This window comes from Diadema setosum, chromosome 16 (genome assembly GCF_964275005.1).
Source record: "Diadema setosum chromosome 16, eeDiaSeto1, whole genome shotgun sequence".
NCBI lineage: Eukaryota > Metazoa > Echinodermata > Echinoidea > Diadematoida > Diadematidae > Diadema > Diadema setosum.
In genome coordinates, this window is record NC_092700.1 from 18800598 (window position 1) to 18824918 (window position 24321).

At 38.7% G+C, this 24321-nt stretch overlaps 1 protein-coding gene across 1 annotated transcript in view; it reads right to left on the reverse strand.

The window, feature by feature from the left end:
• LOC140239539 (uncharacterized) overlaps positions 1-11740 on the reverse strand; it is a 33169-nt gene extending 21429 nt beyond the window's left edge. Inside the window, exon 1 of the mRNA XM_072319372.1 lies at positions 11398-11740. Within this exon, the coding sequence (XP_072175473.1) occupies positions 11398-11632 (235 nt within the window). The 5' untranslated portion in view covers positions 11633-11740. The remainder of the gene's footprint in view (positions 1-11397) is intronic.
• Between the last annotated feature and the right edge of the window lie 12581 nt (positions 11741-24321).

Sequence of the window (24321 nt, forward strand, 5' to 3'; positions counted from 1 at the left end):
TGCAAAAGTTATTCCAATATACAAAAAAGATGAATCTTCTTTTGTTTCGAACTACCGACCTATCTCTATTCTTCTTAGTATTTCTACAGTCATAGAAAGACTTGTTATAACAGACTGTATGATTTTTTGTTACAAAATGATGTACTGAACCAAGACCAATATGGTTTCAGGAAATTTCACTCTAATGATATAGCACTAGCCCAGTTGTATGACAGAGTGTCGACTGCCTTAGCTGAACAAAAACATGTCATTGGTGTGTTCATGGACCTAAGCAAGGCATTCGACACTCTTGACCACACTATCCTTTTACGCAAATTACATTGTTATGGAGTTCGTGGCATTCCACTGGAATGGTTTGAAGATTATTTATCAAATAGACAGCAATACGTATACTATGAATCGGTAAACTCTGAAGTTTTACCCATACATTGTGGCGTCCCACAAGGATCCATATTGGGACCACTACTATTTCTAGTGTATATAAATGATATTACAAATTCCTCTAAGTTACTGCAATATATTCTGTTCGCCGATGACACTAATGTATTTTGTTCCAATTCTGATTTTCAGTCGCTTTTAAGAAATCTTAATACTGAATTGCCGAAATTATCTACATGGTTTAAGAGCAATAGATTGTCACTCAATTTAAAAAAGACAAATTTTAATTATTTTCATAATAAGAAGCATAAAAATGAAATGTGCCATTTGAATATAATGGTGGATGGTATATTATTGGAGCAAAAAGAAAGTGTCAAATTCCTTGGAATATATATCGATGAAAATATGAAATGGAATGCTCATGTGCGATACATCTCAGGTAAAGTGTCTCGTAACGTTGGTATACTCTGTAAGCTTAAGTATTATGTCTGAAAGAATATTTTATTTATGCTTTATAATTCGTTGATATTGTCAAATATCTCATATTGTAACATTGTTTGGGCAACTGCGAAAAGTCACATTGACAGTATATTGCTTCTACAAAAGAAAGCTATACGTATATGTACCAATTCGGGTCATCGGGACCATTCAGATCCTTTGTTCGTAGAATTAAAAACACTAAAGGTAAATGATCTTAGTTTTTTGCAAAATTCACTTTTTATGTTTCGTTTGTATAACGGTCAGTTGCCATCTTCTTTCTTCTCATTATTTCAGTTAAACAAGGATATACATTCTTATCCCACAAGGCAATCTGATAAATTTCATCTACAAAATCCTAAAACGGTGATGGCTCTCAAATCTATCAGACACACTGGGCCTGATATTTGGAACTCTCTTCCTTCAGAAACTCGAACTTTAAAGTCTATGTATTCTTTCAAGAAAGCTGTAAAGACAATGCTGCTCTCTGGATATCAGTGATCTTATAGTGGCATTGCAATTGTATGGTATATGAAATTCCCTCGTTGAATTATCGCCGTTTAGAATTTATTGCGTAATGTTATGTAACCGACCATGACCTGTAACTGTTCACCTGTACCTCGGTGAGAAAATACTTTGCCATGCTTTACTATTCAGTGATCCAGGTGATCTAACTTTGTGTATTAGCGAAAGCAGACAGACCTCTCCTCTCTCCTTTCTCCTATCATATCTCTACGCAAGTCATCCCTCCCCCTAGTTTCCTATATGTTATGTATTATGTACGAGGGCTGCATGCAAATCAAGCAATGCTTAAGCTGTAGCCCTTCTGCGTTATTCATTGCATCACTGATATGTTCTTTTGTACATTGTAAAGGCAATGAAGAAACTGTATTGCTGTACATTCTAAAGGTAATGAAGAAACTTACCTTGTCAGCAATTAATGTTTATGTATATCCATTTATACGTATGGTACCATCAATGTATATGATATATATGTATGTATCTGCATGAGCAATGACATAATGCAGGAACCAATAAAATCAAATCAAATCAAATCAAATCAAAACATATAAGGAGATGTCACTATTTTCCTCCATAAACCTAACTGTACACAGTTTAGTCTAGAACTTTTTTTTTCCATTATAACTATCAGACTATAGTTCACAGTTTGTATATTTGACATTACTTAACATTGATCACACAGATCAACATTTATACACTGGATGTTTCTATCTCTAATTTACATTTTAAAACTATTTCGAAGCACTAAAGCTGGGTTTTTTTGTTTCATCTGAAAAATAATGAATAATATCTTAAAGCCCATAGTTTTCTCCAATCATTCCGTCGCAACAGAAAAGCCAATGATTCTCCGATTTTTAATGACACTCGGTGAGATCAAAAAAACCTCCGAAAATAAAACCTCAATCCCCAGCTTTACGATCATGTCTTTTTCTCATGAATTTTTATGAAATTCCTTCGTGTTAGTTTGGATCTTGCATCCACTCGTATTCAACACTGCCTCATGACACTTTTTTTTTTCTTTAGTTCGTTTTCCCTAAATTTCCCTTGAGCTTTCAAGTCATTTCATACTTCGCAGACGGTAACATCTGTTTCGGCTATGCATGAGTGTTGTTGTTGTTGTTGTTTTACAATCACACTACTTGTATTATCAACATTTATTCATGGTTGTTTCGAAAGCCCTGATTTCCAATCGGGATGAGAGGGATTTACTTCTGTTGACTTTGTCACCTTTTTTAGATAACGTAGACTCTTTGAAATACAACCGATACTGTGAAGATTTCCGCCATTCTATGTATATTTCTGTGCATGATTGATAATGGTAGATGTTCTTTCAGTTTGACCACTACATTTAAAATTGGGGTTGGGGAAGCTGGGGTAGAAGTAAATCCAGACTCCTTTGTCTGCTAATATGAAGATTTTGGACCCAAATTGAGTTAACCTAATTCTTGAGATATTTGCAAATAACCTGCAAAAAAGAAGAACATAAGAAGAAAAAACGGGACATTTTTTATCATAACTTCAAGAATTGGCCCATGGTTATCCTTTCTTATGCAACACGTGAGGTATCATTCACTTGTCATTGGAAAGGTTTTGTTTCGCTCTATCTGCTGACGGACTTACATGCATTGTAAAATGTTTAAAACAGTTTGGTCAGTTCCAGAATTTTCCTGAAGCGCGATTGTTCAAGGCAAGTCTTTGGGCTGAAACTTTCATCAATTTACGGTCAGAGTCAAATTAGAAAGTTTTGTGCGCCATCTTTAAGGTTTATTTCGTACATAAAGGTAGAGGTAAAGTATCAATATAAATTCAGCTCTTTCATGAGAAACACGTACCCGAGCAAATACTACAGATATATCAGTTTCATCAAAGTACAGTGGGAGGGATTTGCAATATAATTTTCTGAAGTTTGACAATAATCTCTGCATTCTATGTAGTGACTAATGGCAGAGGATAGCAATCTGCTAAGATTAATGTTGTATCAGCCGTTTTGTTACGAGTGACGACTCCCAGAAATGAATGTAAATCAAAGCATGCGGCACGAGCACGACGAGGGAACTAATTTCCTTCTCGAACGATAACCAAACAAAAAGGCGCGGCGGGACTAAAATGTAAGTTTTTATCATCCACAAAGCACTTTGATTATAAGCCTGGAGTGTTGTGCAAGCTGAATGATCGAAAGGGAGTGTAATCACCTCTTAACAGAGCTGGGCAAGCAACAGGAAAGTGTGTGTGCATAAGGGGAGGTAGAGGAGATGGGGGTGGGGTAGGGAGGAGGGAAATGAGTGGCTAGGATGAGTCCGCTAAGTAGAAAAGCAGGAGAAACGAACACAATATGGCTAGATGTGACACTCAAACGAAAGGCGCAACTTAAAATTGGAAATGAGAGCAAGTGACATAGAAAGAGAGACAGAGTTTCCACTTTAAACTTTCACACTATGCATACCCTGCTGGAAAGAACACGGTATCCCTCAGTGTGAGAACCACATTGTGAACACAGTGTGCACACATTGAACACAGTGTGATATCTCTTCACACTGTTAAATTCGAGCGTTTTAACAGTGTGAACACGGTGTGAAACCAAGCATTACAATTAGTATGTGAACACTCTGTGAAATCCACACCACAGTGTGGAATCATCTTCACACTGTTAAATTCGAGCGTTTTCACATAGTCGACTGTGAACACACTGTGGGACACTGTGTTCTTTGCAGTAGAGTATGACTAGAGTATGGCTAGGATTTTGTTACAAAAAATCTAGACGATTTTTCATTACCATTAATAACGGGGTGAGAAATGCTTGCCTAATCATATCACAAGTGTTTGGATAAACACAAACTCTTGTCATTAAAAAAAAAGAGAAAAATCGTGCGATAACGTATTACGATCCAAATTCTTAAGTGTGTAGCTGATTAATTCCCCAAAGTGAAATGGTAGAAAGAGGCGAAGTCATGTCACTATTAGCAGAAGGCGCCATGGGTAACTGAATTTTCAGTTAATGGTAATGACATAGCTTGCAAGCATGCGCTGATGTGTTTTTCGCCAATATTTTCCGTTTTGCCAGTGTTTTCCCATTTCAATTCAGTTGCGTTTTACGATCGGCGGACCGGGTCTCCACGGAATGTTGTTATCGATTATCCCCGTGTAGCGCCATCCCATCCCCGCGGTTTCCGGCGAGACGATCGAATGATCGAACACAATTCCTCTTAACACAGATGAATATTAGATCGCACAAGATCGATGTCAGACTCACTTGAGACGTGATCGCCTCTTTAATCGAGCGAGAGCCCACTCCGCCCCTCAGCCAGCGGCAGCGGCGGATGAATATTTCATGCTTTTGACATTCGATTTTGAGTGCTTTTAGACGAGTTCTGATGGGATTATTTGCAATGTTCTCTTCACCGCGCTTTTCCCCATTCTGCGTTACCCGTGCTTAATACACAGATGGGAAGAATTTGCCATTTGACACCGTAGGAAAGACGCAGATACAAAGAGATAGAAAGGGTAGGTCTGGGGAATACAATGAGCAAATATACGCTTTCAAACCTACAATAACAATATACCCTTTTCATTATCAAAATGTGAGATTATGCATCTCTTTCTTTTTTTTTAGGGGGGGGGGGGGCTGGGGTGGATGAGGTTATACAAACGATGAAATAAATAGCTTGACTGTCGCAATTTTGTTTTGTGTCGAGATTCGACAGGAAGAAGATATGCTATTCTATTCATTTTATCTGCTACCATTAATAAGTTAACTCAATCACGCAATATTGTCTTAGGAAGAAATTTCAACAAACCAAAGAACACAAAAACAAGCAAACTGCCAAACGGGGAAAAATAACCGGAAGGGTAAAAAAACAAACAAACAAACAACAACAAAAAACTTCTGGTTTTGAAGGCATTGAATTCACTTTAGACAGTTCTACTTCTATCACTTCTGTATTTTTTTTTTAATTCATAACATTTTAATTCGTATTACTTTCACCTTTTGTCAGTAACATGATTTACCATGTGTTTACTATGTAGGGTGAGTATACACTTGTTATCACACACTGTCTTCATAAAACCGTTCCCGCCATTTCTGCAAAAATGGCAGTGAACACGTGAGCGTCATTTGAGAAAGATTTAATCTGAATTCGCACAGGAGAGAGCTTTGAAAAAGAGATGAAAGATGAGATACGTGCCCTGATTTTCTTATTGTGTGGTTCAAGTGCTGGAGGAAGCGTCTTGTTGTCAAAGTAATCATCGGAGGAATCAGGAACAAAATATCTTCGGACATCTTGGACAACTCGGGCCTCGAAGTAACTTTACGCTAAACCTTTTGCTTGAAACTAGGAAACATGAACAGTGATTCGTCCTTTTTTATATAAGGCGAGGCTATGGATTCCCTGCCTATGACGATCTCTATTTTGCTTGATTTGCGTTTCTTTTAAATGGGAAAATATACATTAGATGTAAATATCAAATTAAAATAAATACTTATTACATTGTAGTAGTCAGTATTTAAAAAAGGCGAAGAGATACTATAGATTTTGAATGATTAAACACATAATCAAACATTAGATAATCTTGAAAAACTTAAAGCCTTTTTTTTTTCTCAATGAGAATTTTTATTTTCTTTTTGTTTGTGAGGAATTCCGGTCAAGTACAAATACTCTTTCGTATGTGACATTCGTTCCATAATGTTTTATATTTGCCTTTTATGTACTGCAAAAATAGATATTATTCAATCTTCATAGTGTTTAGGTCATTGGAAGAGTAGATTAGTCGTGTTGCGTTTTACCACTGTTCATTAGTTTGTTTATTATTCTCTTTGTTGATACAGACTCTTTGACGTAAAGTTGCCAAGTGTCTCGACGTCATTAGAAACATGCAAGAAAAGAACAAATTCTCGAATAATGAGGTATGTTTTACAGACTTTGCGCGCGTCACGACAATAAAGGAATACGCCATTACCATTTCATTGTTAAGTCAAGAACTAATTACTCGCAACCAAAATCTACAAGCTGTTAAAAGTTGGAATTATTTTGATAAACAATTAAGGCTAAAAGAACAATATCAAATATTGACGATACACTTTTACCCGAAATTAATGAAACAGCAACAAATGGCAAGATTTATACTTGAGGGCAAACCGGGATCAATTTCCGATATTTTCATTTCCTTTCTGCCATGGAAACTGATGAAACCTTCTGATTTGTATAAAGGCTATGCAGGTGGCATACGTACATTGCATCATGGCCTCGGGATACATACATTTCGTAATTCCACATTTTTGTCGAGATTTTAATTCAATGGCGCTCAAGGCCTTAACTAAAAGAAACTGGGACGTGAGACCCGGTTACAGTAACACAGGGTAAATAGTTTTATATTTACAGCGACTTATTAATTACAAAAATAGGCCTGTATGTATAAATGTGTGAGTGAGAGAGAGAGAGAGAGAGAGAGAGAGAGAGAGAGAGAGAGAGAGAAAATGAGGGGGAGAGAGGGGGGGGGGGGGGGCTTAAGAGGGAGAGAAAGGGGGGGGGGGTAGGGGCAGGGGAGAGTATATTTCTCTTCCTGTCTTGATGGTTCAAGGGTTTTTATAATCAATTCTGGTCCCGAACTCCTTCAGCGTACTTGATGCACACCCTGGGGAACACGTAGGCATGGAGATGCACACCACGCACAAGCGCAATTCCACGCGATATAAAAGTTTCTTCTTAAAAGAAGGGTACACTCAAGCAGAGCTAGAGAACGAAATTGGTTTCATCAAAACGTGAACGAGAGTAAGGAAATTACAGAATTTTTGCATTTTTGAATTTGAAGTAAAAACCAACACACAAACGAACAGTGGCACTGCAGTGAACGCAGCATCAAAATACCACGGCCTAATAACCTAGCAACTTTATTGTGTGACGAAAAATGTGAGTTGTTGTTGTTTCAGTTGTTGACCAAAAACTTATATTATAACATTCATGTGTGCAAACGTGTTGGAGTATTGTAAACTGACGACATTATCGTCTTTTTTTTTGTAATCTGCCTGTGTAATAATAATCATTTTCACTTTTCTGTGAAAATCTGTGAAAATCAAAAGCTCGAGTAATACTTCATAGCTGCTACTGTTCTGTGAGTTTACTCTATGACCTTTGGGTTGAATTGCATTTTACCTGCAGAGACTATCTAAACTAACCCTTGTCGAATTCGAGTTCGTGAAGAGAAGCATTGTGAATACAATTGCTTGAAATGCAGCGGGAAAACACATCTGCTTTGACAAGTTTCGAACCCTATATATAGAAGGCAGTGCTCAAACCGCTAGGCCATGACTTTTGTGGCTATACCAATGCCTTTGCACGCATTGATGTGACAAATTGGATTTGAAGTTAAAATATATGTCTGATGTTGTTTGATAATCAAATATTAAATTGTCAGCGCTTACTGATGGAATGCAACGAATGACGCGAGAAGTTGAAAGTAGTTAGATAAAAGTATTGCTTATAAAAACCAAGACCTGGTGTAATTGGGAATGGGGCAAACGTTCAAGTATAGTCCGCACACTTAGATTACTCCCTCACAATTCTTCAATCTTGTTAGCATCACGTGAAGGTATACAAGTATCGTTCTGAAAGATTTCTACAGTCTGCGTTTGCTGCATTATTCTTTTTTTGTTGTTGCAATAATGATGACCGCCGATCCAGTAAAAGCGACTCTCGACATCTTTAACGCGTCATTTCTTGGTCTTCTCGCACACGCCCTCTATGTGGGAACAAAGCACATCTTTGAGAGTACTTGACGTTGAGAATAAAAACACAGCCTTATTCAGTTCCCTTTGGTCATTGAAACATAAGAGGATTGAGGGAATATGGGAAAAGCATTTGTGAATATTATGAATATGATTGTAGATTGTGGGGGTGGTCATGTTCGTGCTTCGTTTAAAGTAATCATGCTACCAACATGACGAAAACTGGAGTTTGTACACTGCAAGCGGAAAAGGGTTCCAAGAACGCGTAACTACTCGGGGCACACATCAGTAAACGGCAATTTTCAATAGCGTATAAAACATTTGAAGCTTTAGCATATGAAGACTTTGCTATAGACTTTTCAGCAGTTCAAATTCGTGGAAAGTTTTGAACAAAATGCCTAGCGATTTACTCGGTGTACATTTTCGTTGTTCATTGTTAACGTTTCACAGAGTTGGGTAAAAAAAAGAATTGAACCATTATTTGTTTCTGTCGTAGAATTTCAAAAAGCATCTTGATCGCTAGATCTATGATTGATTCTTAGATTGGCAGTATCATTTATATTACTATTCGTCAACCAAATGAACAAATTTCTGTAAATACCTTTCTCATTAATGGAATTCTCACGTACATGTATCAGAGGAATACAAATCTCGAGATTTGGAGCCCGGTCGTCATCTCTCTATTTTGTACGTTATGAATGCGGTTAATATGTAAGAGTTATAAAGTTAGCAAGTTCCGTCCAATCATTCTAGAATATGACATATGCAAAGAAATTTAGATTTGCCAATTTAATGATTTTAAGAGTATACTTTTTGCTGCGTTAAGATGTCATCAGGATTTGACTGACTAACCATGAACGTATGTCGGCGACCTCACGCCGTCCTCCGATTTCTTTTATGTCTCAATGCAAAACAATAAAAGCAGCCAAATTTTAGATATCTGATGATGAACCAGCCAACTGCAAAGATTTGCGTTTGCTTCTGCAGTTATAAATATGTCCTCGGGTGAAACTGAATATCGTGCTGGCGTGAGAAGAGCACGCAGCTTTAATCCGTCCGGGGTATCTCATGTCCTGCCTTCAACACCATTTTAGCACGATACGCATTATCATGACGACAAGTCCTACGGTTATGCTCTTTGTTGTACTTGTTTATCATTGTTTTTTCTTCTGAAGCGTGCATACATCGATATTATTTCTAACGTCACCCATCCTTTTAACCCTGTATTTACACCAACACGTAAATAGACAGGCACATAATTTTTATGTTTGAGTTAGAACTATTACGGGTGTTCTACAAAAAAAAAAAAAAGAATATATATCAACTTAATGATCAAACCTCAATCTAAAAATAAAATAATCGCCCACCCGGCCCCGACAGTTCCCGTACAGAAAGACGATTCTTTTCCCCCTTTACATTGAGCCGACCATGATAGGTACGAGTCTGATAACTTAACACCTCTATCAATCCTAATGATAAGTGCAGACCTAACATAATCATATCATAACAGCCTCATTAATCACCCACGATGTAAAGGCGATTCCCCATGGCGAATGCACGACACATAGTTACGGTTCCTATTTATAAGCGGATATGCTATTAACGAAGTGTTAGAATGTCAAAGTCTATTCATTACGGCAAACGATAGGACGCGAGAAAATTTAGAAAGAGAGAAGCAGAATGGAAGGAGGAGGAGGAGGGGGAGGGGGATCACACACGCCGTCTTCATCCTGGTTGGTAAATTTTGAGACTAACCACTTAGTATGCGCCGCAGTAGTCGAGCTTACATTTTCGTGATATTTGCTTGGATAATAAGAGAAGAAATTCAATACAGTCCAGTGTTGTTGTTGTTGTTGTTTTCCTGTACGATTTTTTTTCTTCTCCAAGGCATCATAATACCGATTTCTTTTATGTCTCAATGCAAAAAACAAACCAAAAAAAAAAAAAAAGCCAGATTTTAGATATCTGAGGATGAACCAGCCAACTGCAAGGATTTGCGTTTGCTTCTGCAGTTATAAATATGTCCTCTTCTCCAAGGCATCATTTCCACACGTACGACTACAGTGTGTCCAATACCGATGATGCGTTTAATAAGTATACATGTACGCAATATGTCATGTATGTGTACCAGTCAACTCAGTTTCCTTATAGAGCAGTTTGAGCACGTATAGCTCGAGAATAGTAACAGGTGATTAGCTAACAGCTTAGATTATGAACTAGAAGTGTAATGGGCCCTGTCCTGGTCTCTCTCCCTCTGTCTCCTCCCCCACCCCCATCTGTATTCATATTACCTATGAGCCACTGGGTATGTATATGAAGGGAGGCTTAGACCAAGATGAGTATACTGCACCTATATTATTCCTTGCACATTTTCCAATGAAACAAAGTCTTCAAAAACATAGACAGCCATCCGGAGTATTTTACTGATGAACTTCTCCCTTCATTTTGAGTATCACACAATTCACCGTTCAACTTGTTGATATTCACTTCAGAGCAACAGGTTGACACAGCCCCAGTCGACATCATCGCCAAGAGGTAATAGATGAAGGTTAAGGGTAGGTTTAACCTGAAGATCGCTCGAGACGGGTTTTGCAAAAAGTGCCTGTAGATTTATTTCCATTTGATCAAGAAAATAGTTACAATAATTTGTTTTCTTCAGTTTAAAGAGGTTTACTTGTTCTCGTATTGTATTTAAGAAGAATCTTCTGTACCCCGAGTATTAATGTCCTCCTCCCCCCCCCTCAATTTGGTTCCAAGTTGTACCCGTGCTCCCTAACTTCTTTCATCGTATTTCTCTGTAGCATTTTATATACTTTCACCGATCTCTGACGATTCGAGCGCCATGTTCTATGTTAGTAGTATTTTATTGTATATCAAAGCTGAATATTATGTGTCGTCATATTTTGTGTATATATTTCATGCATTTTTCATTGAGAAATACGAAAACAAATTGTAAATCAAATTCAAAATTAAAATCTGTATTGAGTTAGTGAGGATAAGTGATGCTGTTAAATGTTGTTTTCAGAGACCGATAGAAGATCACCTTCCATTACATTGTGGGTTTTTGGGGGGTTTTTTTCATAGCAAATGTTCTATACATGAATTACGGGTGTCAAAGATTGAATACATTTTATGTACAGTTGCTAAACAAGACGCTCTGACTAATAAAGTGCAATAAATCGATTAACGAATATTCCAAATTTGCAAATTTTGCGCATGAAGACATTGTCCTTTAGAAGAAAAGGAAACCAAGACACACGCAATTTCGCAAATACATCATTCGATGGGAATGTTCATCTTACCCATTTCCTCCGCCGACTGGTCAACTGGGTAGCTGTTTCGTAAATTCGGGACGGGTAACCTGTTGTCGTTCAGGAGCAAGGCTCTCATGACAAGGTAATCATCGAGGGGTATGGAGGGGGACCGGGGCCGTCTGACTTCTGTCGAACCAGCTGCCGGAGCACAGTGAACCGCTTGTAGGAGGAGCGCGGTTGCTAGGACAACCGCGGCAGTCAACTGGCGGAGAGCTGGCTGCATGGTGATGGTGCTGGTAATGATGCCCGAGACGGGGTCGGCGGCTTGGCGTGGTCGGTGATGACGAAGTATCCTCTTTATCTCCGCCCTGGTCACGCCTGTCTCTGTCACACTTTCTTACTGCCTTTCTCTGTTGGATATCCTCTTCACAAACTCGTCAAAAGATCCGGAAGTCCAAACTTTGATTTGCTCTGTAAACTCTGGATGAAAGATGGAAATGAAAATGGGAATTGAACACGATGAGACAACTCTATTTCATGATGATAAATAATTTTCAACATCACTATATAATATCTAATTTTATATACGGTATATCTTTATACGATAAGTAATACTCGATTCATTAAATATCTCATGAAATTAAGCAAATTTTAAAACAAAGAGCAGGAAATCCAGGCAAAGATCTAAGATCATGAGCAAAGATCATGCTAAAATTTCGGGACCCAAATATCATTATGCAAAATTTTTCAGTAGAAACATAATACATGCATACAGATATGTAAATCAATAAATCAAATCAAGGCATTTAATCACAAATCAGCGAAACAAAATCATTTGTGCTACTGCTTGCTAGCTCAAAATCGGTACTGCTCAGTCCATCACCATGGGGATACTTGCTTTTTCTCCTGCACGGAATAGTAAAGTCATCACACTATTTACTGCAATTAAAGTCAACTTATGCGAGCATCACATACATGTAGGCGGAAGGTGAGTTATGCATTGTGTAATACTTAAATCGTAATCGATTTTTGCTTCAGACTCCACTCTATCTCAAGACGTTCAAGGATCATGGTATCGATAGACAACCAGGAAAGGCTGAAAATTTTGGGGAAAAAAGCAAATAATCGAAAGAGGTTGATATAGGGGAAAGACATGACCCCCTCCCACCCCCACCCCTTCCAAAAAAGGATGGGGGGGGGATGAGAAAGATAAGAACTCATTCACAAAGAAAAGTAGGCTCGAAAAAAAAACAAAAACACCGCAACCTTATGATAGGATGTGAATTGATTAAGCTATGTGTATCAAATGTCCTTAGTCAGATATTCTGGGTCCCAGATAAAAATCGCACCAAGCAGATGTAGGAGAACTAATTTCCCTTGCCTTATCCCGAAGTACGCTTGAAGCTACCAAGAGCAAGTACACGCCACTCACGAATCGCGCCTCGCGCCACTCCAGAATCCGAAATGAACACTTACCCAGCCACCGAATGCTAAAAGACCGTTATCTATGTGAGATACACACGCGCAGTGAGAGCTGGGAGATACACGCATGTCTTTCGAAGGAGAAAGTGCTCATCTGCGCACACGACGGGTCCTTTTATAGCTCGTGGCATCATCAGCACCACAGCGATACAACTGTCTTCCATTGGTCGAACGAACTAGAAGGACTCACCGATTATTTTTTTTACGTGCTCTTCAACGACGCACATAAAAATTATATGATGTTGTATGATCGTAACTGTAAAGTATACGGTTAGTGTGTTCGCAGGAAATACGTGAGGTGAGCACTTTGTTCGTTTTTTTTTTCTTATGGAAGCAGATCATCAGCAAAGTATAGTCGCACTGTGCATAAATAATAAGCGCAAAATATCGTTCCACACGGTAATTACAAAACAAAACAACGTGTATTTTTCTCCTACGTCAATATGCACTTGAGAGAAGAGTAAAAGATCGCCTCTCGAAGGAATTAAAGTGTTTCTTTTGGCACTTTTTGTGTTTTCATTATTCTGAAGTGATGTTACGTATTGTTAGGAATGATCAGAATTATAATAGTGAAGTCGTGATTCGCCTAGAGTCAAAAGTATTAAGTGGAAATGAAGCGAGGGGCGGGACAATGAGAACGGAAGCTTTTGCGTAAACGTGACAGTCTGAAAAAAAAAAATGAGGGGGGTGGGGTGGTATATAGCAGTAACACATGACTTTTGTGGAGAAATCGATAGTGCGGCAATGAACGGCGTGCCCAGGATCCGACGACAGTGACAGAAACCAATGCAATCCGAAGTGTTATCAGACAACACGGGCTTGGCGCCACCAGACGTAATAATGTGCTCACTGCGATTTATACTGAAGTAAATAATCTTATCGGAATATAACACTACAGACTGAATTATCATATCAGTTATACCCACAATCCATTCATCATTTTTATGTTTTGATTGTTCCTTATATTCAACGTTTTTTGAATAAACCACAAAGCATTCAAAGAAATAATTGAGTGTGTGAATGATTTTTTTTGTTAATCTTATGCAACAGATAAGGAAAGGAATACAAGTGAAATATGAGGAATCTACGTGGAAGCACTGCTTTTTATAGGGCGTAGATTCCCAGAGACTTATCTATGTTCTTTTCATTTATAGCTGCAGTTGAAAGGTTAGTTCCATTTGCGTCTGTCAGGTTGGTCAACTTTTTCCTTTTTTATAAAACATTTCGAAGTAAAAACGTTGCGCTTCGGAAGTATATTCTGAACGAAATAAAAAGGAACTGGTTTCTAGATAGGTATCGGCAACATCGCTAGTGATCTAAGAATCATATCATGCCGAAGGGACAATTACCTAGCCACGTTTACACATTATGACATACTATCTATATTGCGATAAGAGGCTTCTTCACAAAATCGCAATGAATAAAAAAAATCTACTATAGTACCCAACATAGTGGGAGCTTTTGCCAAGTGTTTTAATTTGCCTTTGTGTTTGTTTGTTTTTTGTTTGTTTGCTTCATTTTTCATCTTCAAAGATGGCTGAATAGCCTATATTAAGCTGCACTAGCTGGTCTTCCATGGGTTCAGTAGAATATGACGGGACCACTTCATCGGTCAATGAACCCTGCTCTTTGCGATGAATGAATGAAGAGGGATCTTTTATGACTTGTGACTCTCTCACATACGGGACTTCCATTACATGACCTATCCGAGGGACAGAGTGTTTTACCTCTTGCTAGAGGGGACGGGTATGTTTACACATAACATTGCTCCTGAAGTTAGTGTTGATATTGTATCTATCAAAGACTACTACAATGTCACGACTTTGTGAATTAAAAGTTATATATTGCAGACGTGTAATGATCAGTAAAGATCGTCTTTAATTACAAATTAAGATGTCCTTTTAATTTAGATTACCACGACTGTGATTTCTTTTTCTTCTGAAAACAGTGTGCTATCATACAGCTTTTAAAACTTCAGTGTCGGAGGGGAATCAAAACGTATGCTATCAAATACGATGGCACGGATGTCAAGATGTGTGGTGAGAGTAGAGTATGCAAAGTTCTATTCTACAAGTAATGAAATAGGACCCCTGAAAGCGCAACGGTACACACTATATTTCTTTGTGTAAGCATTGACATGATTGTACTGAAAGGTAAACGTATACTTGTATACGCATATTATAGAGATTGATAGCAAATTGGGTTAAGTTCTGTCATAAATGCTTTGAAGCAATCCATCACCAAAATGAAAACCTCTCCACTAAAATTTCACGTTTTTGCATAACAAGGATTATTTTGTTAAAGTTTTGATGTGACATAATCCATATTTTCTTATAATGTCTTTTTTTTGTTCAGGTCTAATCGCACATAATTATCTCAAATTGACAAAATTGGAGTTGATTCGTTTTGCCATCGAACTCACGCATGTAAGGTGACATGTTGCACGTCATTGTATAACAGACGTAGAAAAATTGTGAACTGAAGTGACTGACTGGTGTGTTGGCTGGGCGCACGTACACGGAGTAACATGAAGGATTATCGAGTACTAAGTATTGCGGAAGAGAAAGATCGAAGTAACGCAACGTCTTTCAGTTGAGGAATCACACTCAATTGAGAGTTCGAGGGAAAAAAAACCCAGAACGACTGAAAGAAAGAAAAAACAAACAAACACACACACACACAGTCAAGCAAACCATATGTCTACGTGTCTTGCCCCGAAGTGAGTATGCGCTTGTGACGTCATTTCATGGTTGAAACACATGGAGGCTTGCAGGGTGTGACGCATGGAAAGTGCCCCATTTGCTGTAGAAGGTCAAAATACGCTGAGGGTGTACTTTGGGAGAACGGCATAAACATAGTTGGTGCAATGAACATGGCTTAATGTCTTTGGTTGTATACAGTGAGGTCATGTCTTTATGTTTTTTGACAATGTCGAATTCGTCGTGCTTCCTGATGTATCAGGATGCTTTATCTCGATGTTAAGCCTTGGAATCTTTTCGATTATTTTACTGTCTGATAATGACTTTGTGATGACAGATATATAGACTGGTTGCCGTCTGTACGAAGGAGTGTCCGTCTTCCTTTCCTTTCCCCTTCAATTTTCCCTTCCTTTTCATGATAAGTCTAGTTGACATTATTCGGATGTTCATGAGTTCATTACTCTATTAAAGGGGAAGTACAGGCGAGTTTCATAATGTCACATCATGTCGTGCAAAAACTTCATGTTTAGATTTATGGAATATATTGTGGTCGTTGACCAGAGAAACCAATACTCTGAAAAAACCCCAAACAAATTCCACTGAACAAGGATGATGACATATCAGCTTCCCCATAAAAATGTACGAGTAGGTGACTCACATAATCATTTCAGATATATAGCAATGTCAGTCATTAGAATACCGCTTGCTAAAGGCTGTATCTCACCAAGGAGGTTTAAGAGTTGGAGTTCCAACTGGCTGTAATTATTCAAACAGTCGTCAGATTTCTATTGATGTACAAAAGAATTTCACAGGTGCATTTATACCTTTGATGATCGATGTTCGAAGCCGTCGTCTTGTTGAGCAATCTGAAGATTCATTTTGAACGGCAACATAATATTGGCCATATTTTGCTTATTCATTTACTAAATGAAATGAAATTTCACTTGATGATAAAGCATGTAAAACAAAAGTCAATCCCGTGCAGAAATTTGTGCAAAAGTGTAAATCAGAGCTGTATCATGTGAAAATGTTTAAAACTTACCATCCTGGAAAGCAGGTTTATCACTTTTCCGCTTAATTCCGACAAATAAAACTAACATGGACTAATCTTCAAGTATAATTCTTTATTGATAGATATATCAGATTAATGCCCGAGTATGCCCAGTCGAGTAATTTTCATCTACATTTCAGCATTTTTTCCTCAATTTCTGTTCGCGCATCCTCGTGTCTGTACCACCTAGCTTTTATAAGAAGGAATAGCGAAAAGTAATTACCATCACAAAGACATATCTTCCTTAGAAAGTGGCTGGTGATTATGCAACGAGACACGAGTCAATTGTCTTCCTATCTGCGTGGCAGATCCTGTTTGGCACATGCTTCAAATATTTTTTAGCGGCGGCATCGAACATCTAGCAAAGGAAATAAGACAGTTGTGACTCCATTCTCTTGAACCTCCTTGATCTCACCAACGGAGACGTCTCCGCGACGTCTCCAATTTATCAGTCGCAGCAGTCGCGGAGACGTCTCCAACATAAAGATGGCTTGCGGTCTCACCAAGGAGACGTCTCTGAGGCGAGTTATGGTAGGTGTCAAAAAATTTCAAATATGATGGAGCCCTTGCAGGATCACCTGACTTGATCTAGACAGGATGTCAGCACGCAGATGGGTCGCGTGGTTTCTAAAGTATAGGTCAAACAGCGTCAAATAGAGTCACGGAGACGTCTCCGCGACCTCTCACCAATTTTTCTGGTCTCAGGCGGGTCTCGGCGACGTCTCTGAGACGTCTATGAGACATCGCGGAGACGTCTCAGCAGTCGAGGATATTATTAGTCTCCGCGACGTCTCCGCAACTGATGGAGACGTCGAGGAGACTTCGCGAAAATCGAACATGTTTAAATTTCTTGTGACTCCTCGGAGACTCTGTAATTTTCAGGAGACATCTCGGAGACGTCGCGGAGACGTCTCTGCAATTAGCAAAATCTGGAGTCGCGAACTAGTCGCGAACTAGTTTCAAGCCCGGTGAGATACCCCCTTAAACAATTAAAGGCTGTATCTCACCAACGGAGACGTCTCCGCGACGTCTCCAACATAAAAATAGTTTGCGGTCTCACTAAGGAGACGTCTCTGAGACGAGTTATGGCAGGTGTCAAAAAAATTCAAATATGATGGAGCCGTTGCAGGATCACCTGACTTGATCTAGGCAGGATGTCAGCACGCAGATTGGTCGCGTGGTTTCTAATGTAGGTCAAACAGCGTCAAATAGAGTCCCGGAGACGTCTCCGCGACCTCTCACCAGTTTTTCTGGTCTCCGGCACGTCTCGGCGACGTCTCTGAGACGTCTCTGAGACATCGCGGAGACATCGCGGAGACGTCTCAGCAGTCGAGGATATTATTAGTCTCCGCGACGTCTCCGCAACTGATGGAGACGTCTCGGAGACGTCGCGGAGACTTCGCGAAAAATCGAACATGTTTAAATTTCTTGCGACTCCTCGGAGACTCTGTAATTTTCAGGAGACGTCTCCCAAACTAGCAAATCTGGAGTCGCGAACTAGTTTCAAGCCCGGTGAGATACCACCTTTAACAAGGTCACCTGTGTAGAACTTTCTTCCTTTGTTCTTTTTTCTTGACCCCCCCCCCCCCCCCCCACACACACACACACACTCGTGCATTCTTATGGTGAAGCTATGACATCATCATCTTCGTTCATTGTGACTTGATATACATTTTGAAAACATTCTTATAATTCCTCACCCAAAATCGCGAACTTAACGACCCAAAGTCGCGAATTTCGTGACCACAGGACGCGAATTTTGCGTCCCCGGTCGCCAAATTCGTGTCCCCGGTCGCCAAGTTTGTGTCCCGGGTCACGAAATTCGCGTCCGGGGTCACGGACTTGGCGTCCCAAATCGCGAATTTTGCGACCTGGTCGCAAAATTCACGGCGCACATGACCTGTCGTCGAGCGTACTTCAAGGCCACCATAGAATACAGTTTGACCTCTGAGAAAGAAAAAAATGTCAGAACTCTTGGCAAAACGATTGCTTGGTATCTGACAGGGCACGGAGCAGTCATGTCAGTGTCAACTACTGTGGATGGATGAACGGAAATCTCTGACCAAATTTCCCTGGGCTAGAAACACTTGTGGTTCCACCATTTAACTGCAAAAAGTTTTCACATATGCTCCGAAAAAAGAAAAGAGGATCGGAAGCCATTGTTACATTTACATCTCTCGATACACCGTATCCTATACACAAAAGCTTTTGATGCTTGATTATGTTCTTGAATTTTTGAGCGCTTTTAAAATCGTTATCCAGCCTGATGTAGGTGATCCAATTTCCTGTTACTAGTGATTGTGATTTCTTGCAAAATGGGAGTTATTCACACCGCGCTCATGTCGGGTTTAAATCTCTTGCCCAGGTGAGGAAAAATTGATAATACTCTGAAATTGTGCGATCTCAGTTTCTTTATCAAAACATGATCTTCCACATGCATAATACAATGCCCTCATTCTTATCTATAACGGGTTAATAATTTCGGCTTTTTTCCCCTTCATACGTTCGTTCGTTGCCCTCTACCCATGTATACGTCTCCATTGTATTTTGATATAATCTGTGTGCCTGTTTTGTTTTTGTTCTGCTGATCACATTTCTTAACATATCACAATAAATGGCATCATCCCACGCGCTGTCAATAGTTCATAATATTGGAAAACAAACGTGCCGAATGTGATTAACCTGTACATTATAGATCTCACTTTAAAAAAAAAAGAAGATAATAATCACGAGTGTAATTTACATGTGTATAAATCAGTTGTGGGGATCATAAGCGGTCACCGACCTTTCCAAGCATATCGCTCTCTTTCTATGAATGTATCATTGTATTTATCATTGTGACGTCAGCAAAGAGAAAATCTTACAACAGCTGCATGCAAAAAACAAAACAAAAACAAAAACAAAAGAGAAATAACAATCATCAGGGCGGATCCAGGAATTCCGTAAAGGGGAGGCGCCTTTACAAAATTAAAGGGGGGGGGGGGCGCACTCGCTCCCCCACATTCATTTTTCTTTTTATTTCTTTTGTTTTAACAACAACAACAAAATTTGAATTGAAAGGAGCAAGTTATGACGTACTCAGTAGTTTGAAAATACAGTAAGACCATTCCAGTAAAGACTAACTACGAGAGAGAGAGAGGGAGAGACAGAGGGAGGGAGGGAGGGATGGAGGGAGAGGGAGAGAGTTTTTTTCCGTATTGATAGTAATGATCACTTTTCTTTTCTATATATCATACAGGATTACATTCAGAAAGCAGATGGCAGCGATCGTCTTCAATTTTGACGTGTAAATGTATGGGAATTTTCCCTCTGTCGCGAAACCACTCTGCGAGAAATTTTCATCAACAGCAAATTTTCATCACCGGGAGCTAAAAAGTGCCCGGATGTTATATTCCCCTCGTTTTTAACACGTAAATCCCATAGGCGTTCGCCAAAGAAAGAGATATGAAAAAGATACCACTCTTATACCCTTGTCATTCGCTTGTCCCTGCTGGCACGTAAAAACGAGGGGAATACAACATCATAGAACCACAGCTCAAATGTCTGATAGGTCCCACGGGTAATAATGTGTTTCATTCAGGGATAATCATGGCCGGCGGAGCCGTGGGGCCGTGGGGGCTCGGGCCCCCACACTTTTTGTGCACCATACAAAGGAATACATAAGGTGTCATCACTTTGGGCCCCCACACTTTTTTTTAACCCGGAAGTACGCAAGTGGCACTAAATAGAAATAGATAGAGATCTTGAAGTATGGCGGCGATGATGTTTTTTCTCTGAAGACCTGTTTTTTGCTTGTCAGGTGAAAACACCCGGAAATGGAAGGGGAGAGAATGAGCTGAGGCCCTTTTTTCGCTTGTTAGCTGAAGAAACTCGTAAGTGGACGGGGAGATATGAGCTGAGGACCTTTTTTTTTTTTTTTTTTTTTGTTGTTGCTTGTTAGCTCATGAAACCCGGAAGTGGGCCCCCACACTTTTGAAAACGCTCCGCCGGCCCTGAATATGAAAAACGTAAGTTTCAATGATTATAGTAGGCGAATATGTTTTAGATTCTAGAAGGCCTTTGCAGAGCAGGTAGAAATGTTTTCACGTCTAATGTTAGAAATAGTAAAACAACAAAAGAAATACATGCACTACATATCTAATCTTATGCAAATACATACTGTTCTCCATTATATATTAAGTATTGTTATTCATACAATACAAATTCTTAGGATGATGTATTCATTCAGACAAAAAAAAAATACTCCACTTTTTCTTTGCTTAACATTTACTGGAGAAGAAGAAATTGCTCCCTAATCATTAAAACGTTCTAGACTTGTTATGGAGATGATAGTGGTGACTCTGTATAAGACTATAATGGTCATTGAACAGTGATGACGTACACGATGATGACACAAAGAGTCTTTTTTTTTTATGTAAAAGCCGAAGGAGAATAACGACGAGATGGTGTCATTACCATTAATATTGAACATTATGTCAATAAAAAAAAATGAATTTCTATAACTTTGCCAAGTTTTTGATAAAACTTGTTCCAAGCTTGTGTATAGGAGATATTATTTTCAAACATGCACGTTTTTCCATCAATGGGTTTATGTGATTTTACTCTAGTTATTGAAGTCAATTTGATTAATTCATATAATTGATGGCTAGTTTTCAGGAAACAATAAGTTACCGGTGACCCTTGACCTCTGGTTCCGAAGACGCAAAGGAAGTCTTGCTGCAGCAAACAGCATGAATTGGTAAATGGCAAAGACTATTACAATAGCATCTTGGCAGAGCGTTGTCGCTAGATGGCGCAGCTTATACGCGTATCCGTCATTAAATGGAAAACATAATCATACCACTATTGAATTATTTATGTCCGTTTCTGTCCTTATGGAAATATTAGAAATTCATAGTAAGTGATGATCCCTCTACGGTGCATACAGAATATTTCTTGCATATCGTATTCTTGTTGTCTTAAAATTCCCCGTCTCTAACATTCAGCTTCGTCATGTTATCTAATTTTATTTCATTCCATTTATTTTCCATTTCAAACACAAAAATATACACAATCACAAACACAACGTAATTGGATTTCAAATATTTACATCAATACGCAAACTGGTATGACTGACAAGGCATTTGCTGATGCTCTCAACAAAATTGGATCTCAAAGATGAAAGAAATCTCAAACAGCAAGAATAAAAAAAAAAAAAACATCTCATCGTGTCCTATATAGTCGAATAAATTCAATTAGGTAATGCAATTGCAATGATTAACGGAACTTCATCTTTGAATAGTTATAGCTCTACGCGGCAGTACTATGCATAAGTCAAACTCAATTTCAGCGAGTAGCTTTAAATAGCGCAAAATGCTCGGCTGATTGATAAATCAAGGTTGGTCATGCGTATGACGCGGAAAAGAAAATTGAGAAAGCAATTCGATGATGAAAGGCATAACAAAGCAGCCATTACAAGAATGTGTTATTGAGTTGTCACTGAAATATTGTTAGTCTCTGTTATCATATTGTTAGTCTCTCGCTCTCTCTCTCTCTCTTAGAGTGTTATGCAGACAAAAACACGAACAACAACAACAACAGCAACCAAAAAATACTACAAAAGAACCAGGAACAAAGAAATTTATAAAACTAGTTCTGGGCAAAATGTCCTCACGAGCACAACAGCGAATATGCAATGTTGATGTCGACAAAATATGAATTGTGCCTGCATGACCAAGCATTTTTGTTTTCGCAAGTTATATAATTATTATCTTTCTGCTAACGTTACATGACATTCAGTTGTATTTGCTACTTAGCGGCAATCTAGGGACCACATTTCTACAGTCACTGCGGACAGCCAATGAATTAAAGAAAAAATAATCTTCTGAGTTTGTATTTGTTTTAGATCATACAGAATTAAAAAAACTGCCAATCATCCAAAAAAACAAAAAACAAACAAACAAACCCCCAAAACATGCCACTATAAACGCAGCTCTAACATTATGACGTTCTTGTAGTTATGCGCCACTCATTAACACAATATGGACCCTTTATGCGTACATTATCTAAGTTAAAGTGTACGCTGTGTGTCCAGCGTTTGAATACGGCCATTGTCGTGGAGGATATTCTAGAAAGATCGCTTTCGCCAATGTGTATGAGATAGTGTGCAACTACCTCGTGATTATCTACTCGCTGGCACTGCAACAACATATTCAACATATTCAACAGCAATTACAATTGTAGTGCAGATGAAAGTATAAAATGCGAACGTTACTTATCAAGGAACGAAGAAAATGCAATGATATGCTTTTGAATGACTTGAGAGTTGGTCATTCCTGTTGAACGGGGCATTCCACATAATTTATGAAATATTTGCATCATGTAGTACATAAATCGATGGTGCCATGTATAAATTTATGGAATTTATCGTGATCCTTATTGGAGATACACAAAAACTCTGGAAAAAACAAAGCATTTTACACTGAACAATGGGGATAACAAAGGAGGCTCACATAATGTAGCAACGTAATGTAATCCTTTTCAATATCACTTGCTTACCAAGCTCACCTGTGTAGAATCTATGCCTGCTTCCTTCTTTTGTTCTGCTTCCCTGAACACCCAATCACGAACTCTTAGGTGAGGCTGCTACGTCATCATCCTTGTTCTTTCTGATTTTGTTATTTTGAGAACATTCGCAATCTTCATCCCAAGCACAACAAATTCTGAAACTGCATTTATCTTTTATACACCCAAAATAAACAATATTTACAGATGTTCAAATGCAAGAAGTCTTAAAATCATCTGGAGGTCTCCTTTAAGGGGCTCTACCATTCGATACATGGGGGTTGACATGTAGACGGTATAATTGTGTTACGATTTCATGCTGCTATAATTCACTTCACGCCCTACTTCACAGTACCCGTGACTATGAGAGAGATAAAAAGCAGAAGAAAGAGACTCATTCAAGCTTATCTTTCGTGAGACAGGTCGGAATGAATGTATTTGAGTGACGTTTAGACCAATAATGATGCCTACAATGCCTTCCGGCCAGCCCTGGCACAGTTGACATTGCTATATAGCGATACATCTTTGCTCTACGGCCTTCTCTTCTGTTTTAAACGAATTTTCGAAATATTGAACGTTATTTCATTTTTAGATAAACGAACCTTTGGAATCGCTAACGTCGCCCATCTACAGCAGCAAGCTTTTGTTGCAGTACAGCGTTAAATGTCTTGACGAATATTTTCGAAAACAGCAGTTCAAAGACTGCTATTTTGACATCTATCCTCATCAAGCATCTTCGAATGTATGATAATGATATCCTACTCTCTTTGTCTCTTGAACCGCAGGTACCTGGAGTCTGAATTTTACTATTATGCATAAAATTCATTTTATTTGATATTTCGTCTTTATTTTGTATCATCAATAAAGACAGCGCTGCTCATTTTATCAAAACATGTATCTGTATTCAAATAGCTCCACTGTTCGATTCAAATATTAATCAATAACTTTGTTCAATCGGATTGTGTTGTAAAAAAAAAAAAAGAGGAATGCAGAAATAGAATAGAATAAAATGAAATCAATCGAATCAATGTCATACTGGGGCATGGAAGAGCTGTTGTGATTAGGTAGAAAAGAACATGGTTTATTTTTACGAGTCCCCTCGCTGCATTGCCCTTTATCCTTATTGCCTACATTATCTCACGAATGATTGCTTATAATGAAATCGAATCCAACCTTTCTAATCAACCAAACTAAAAA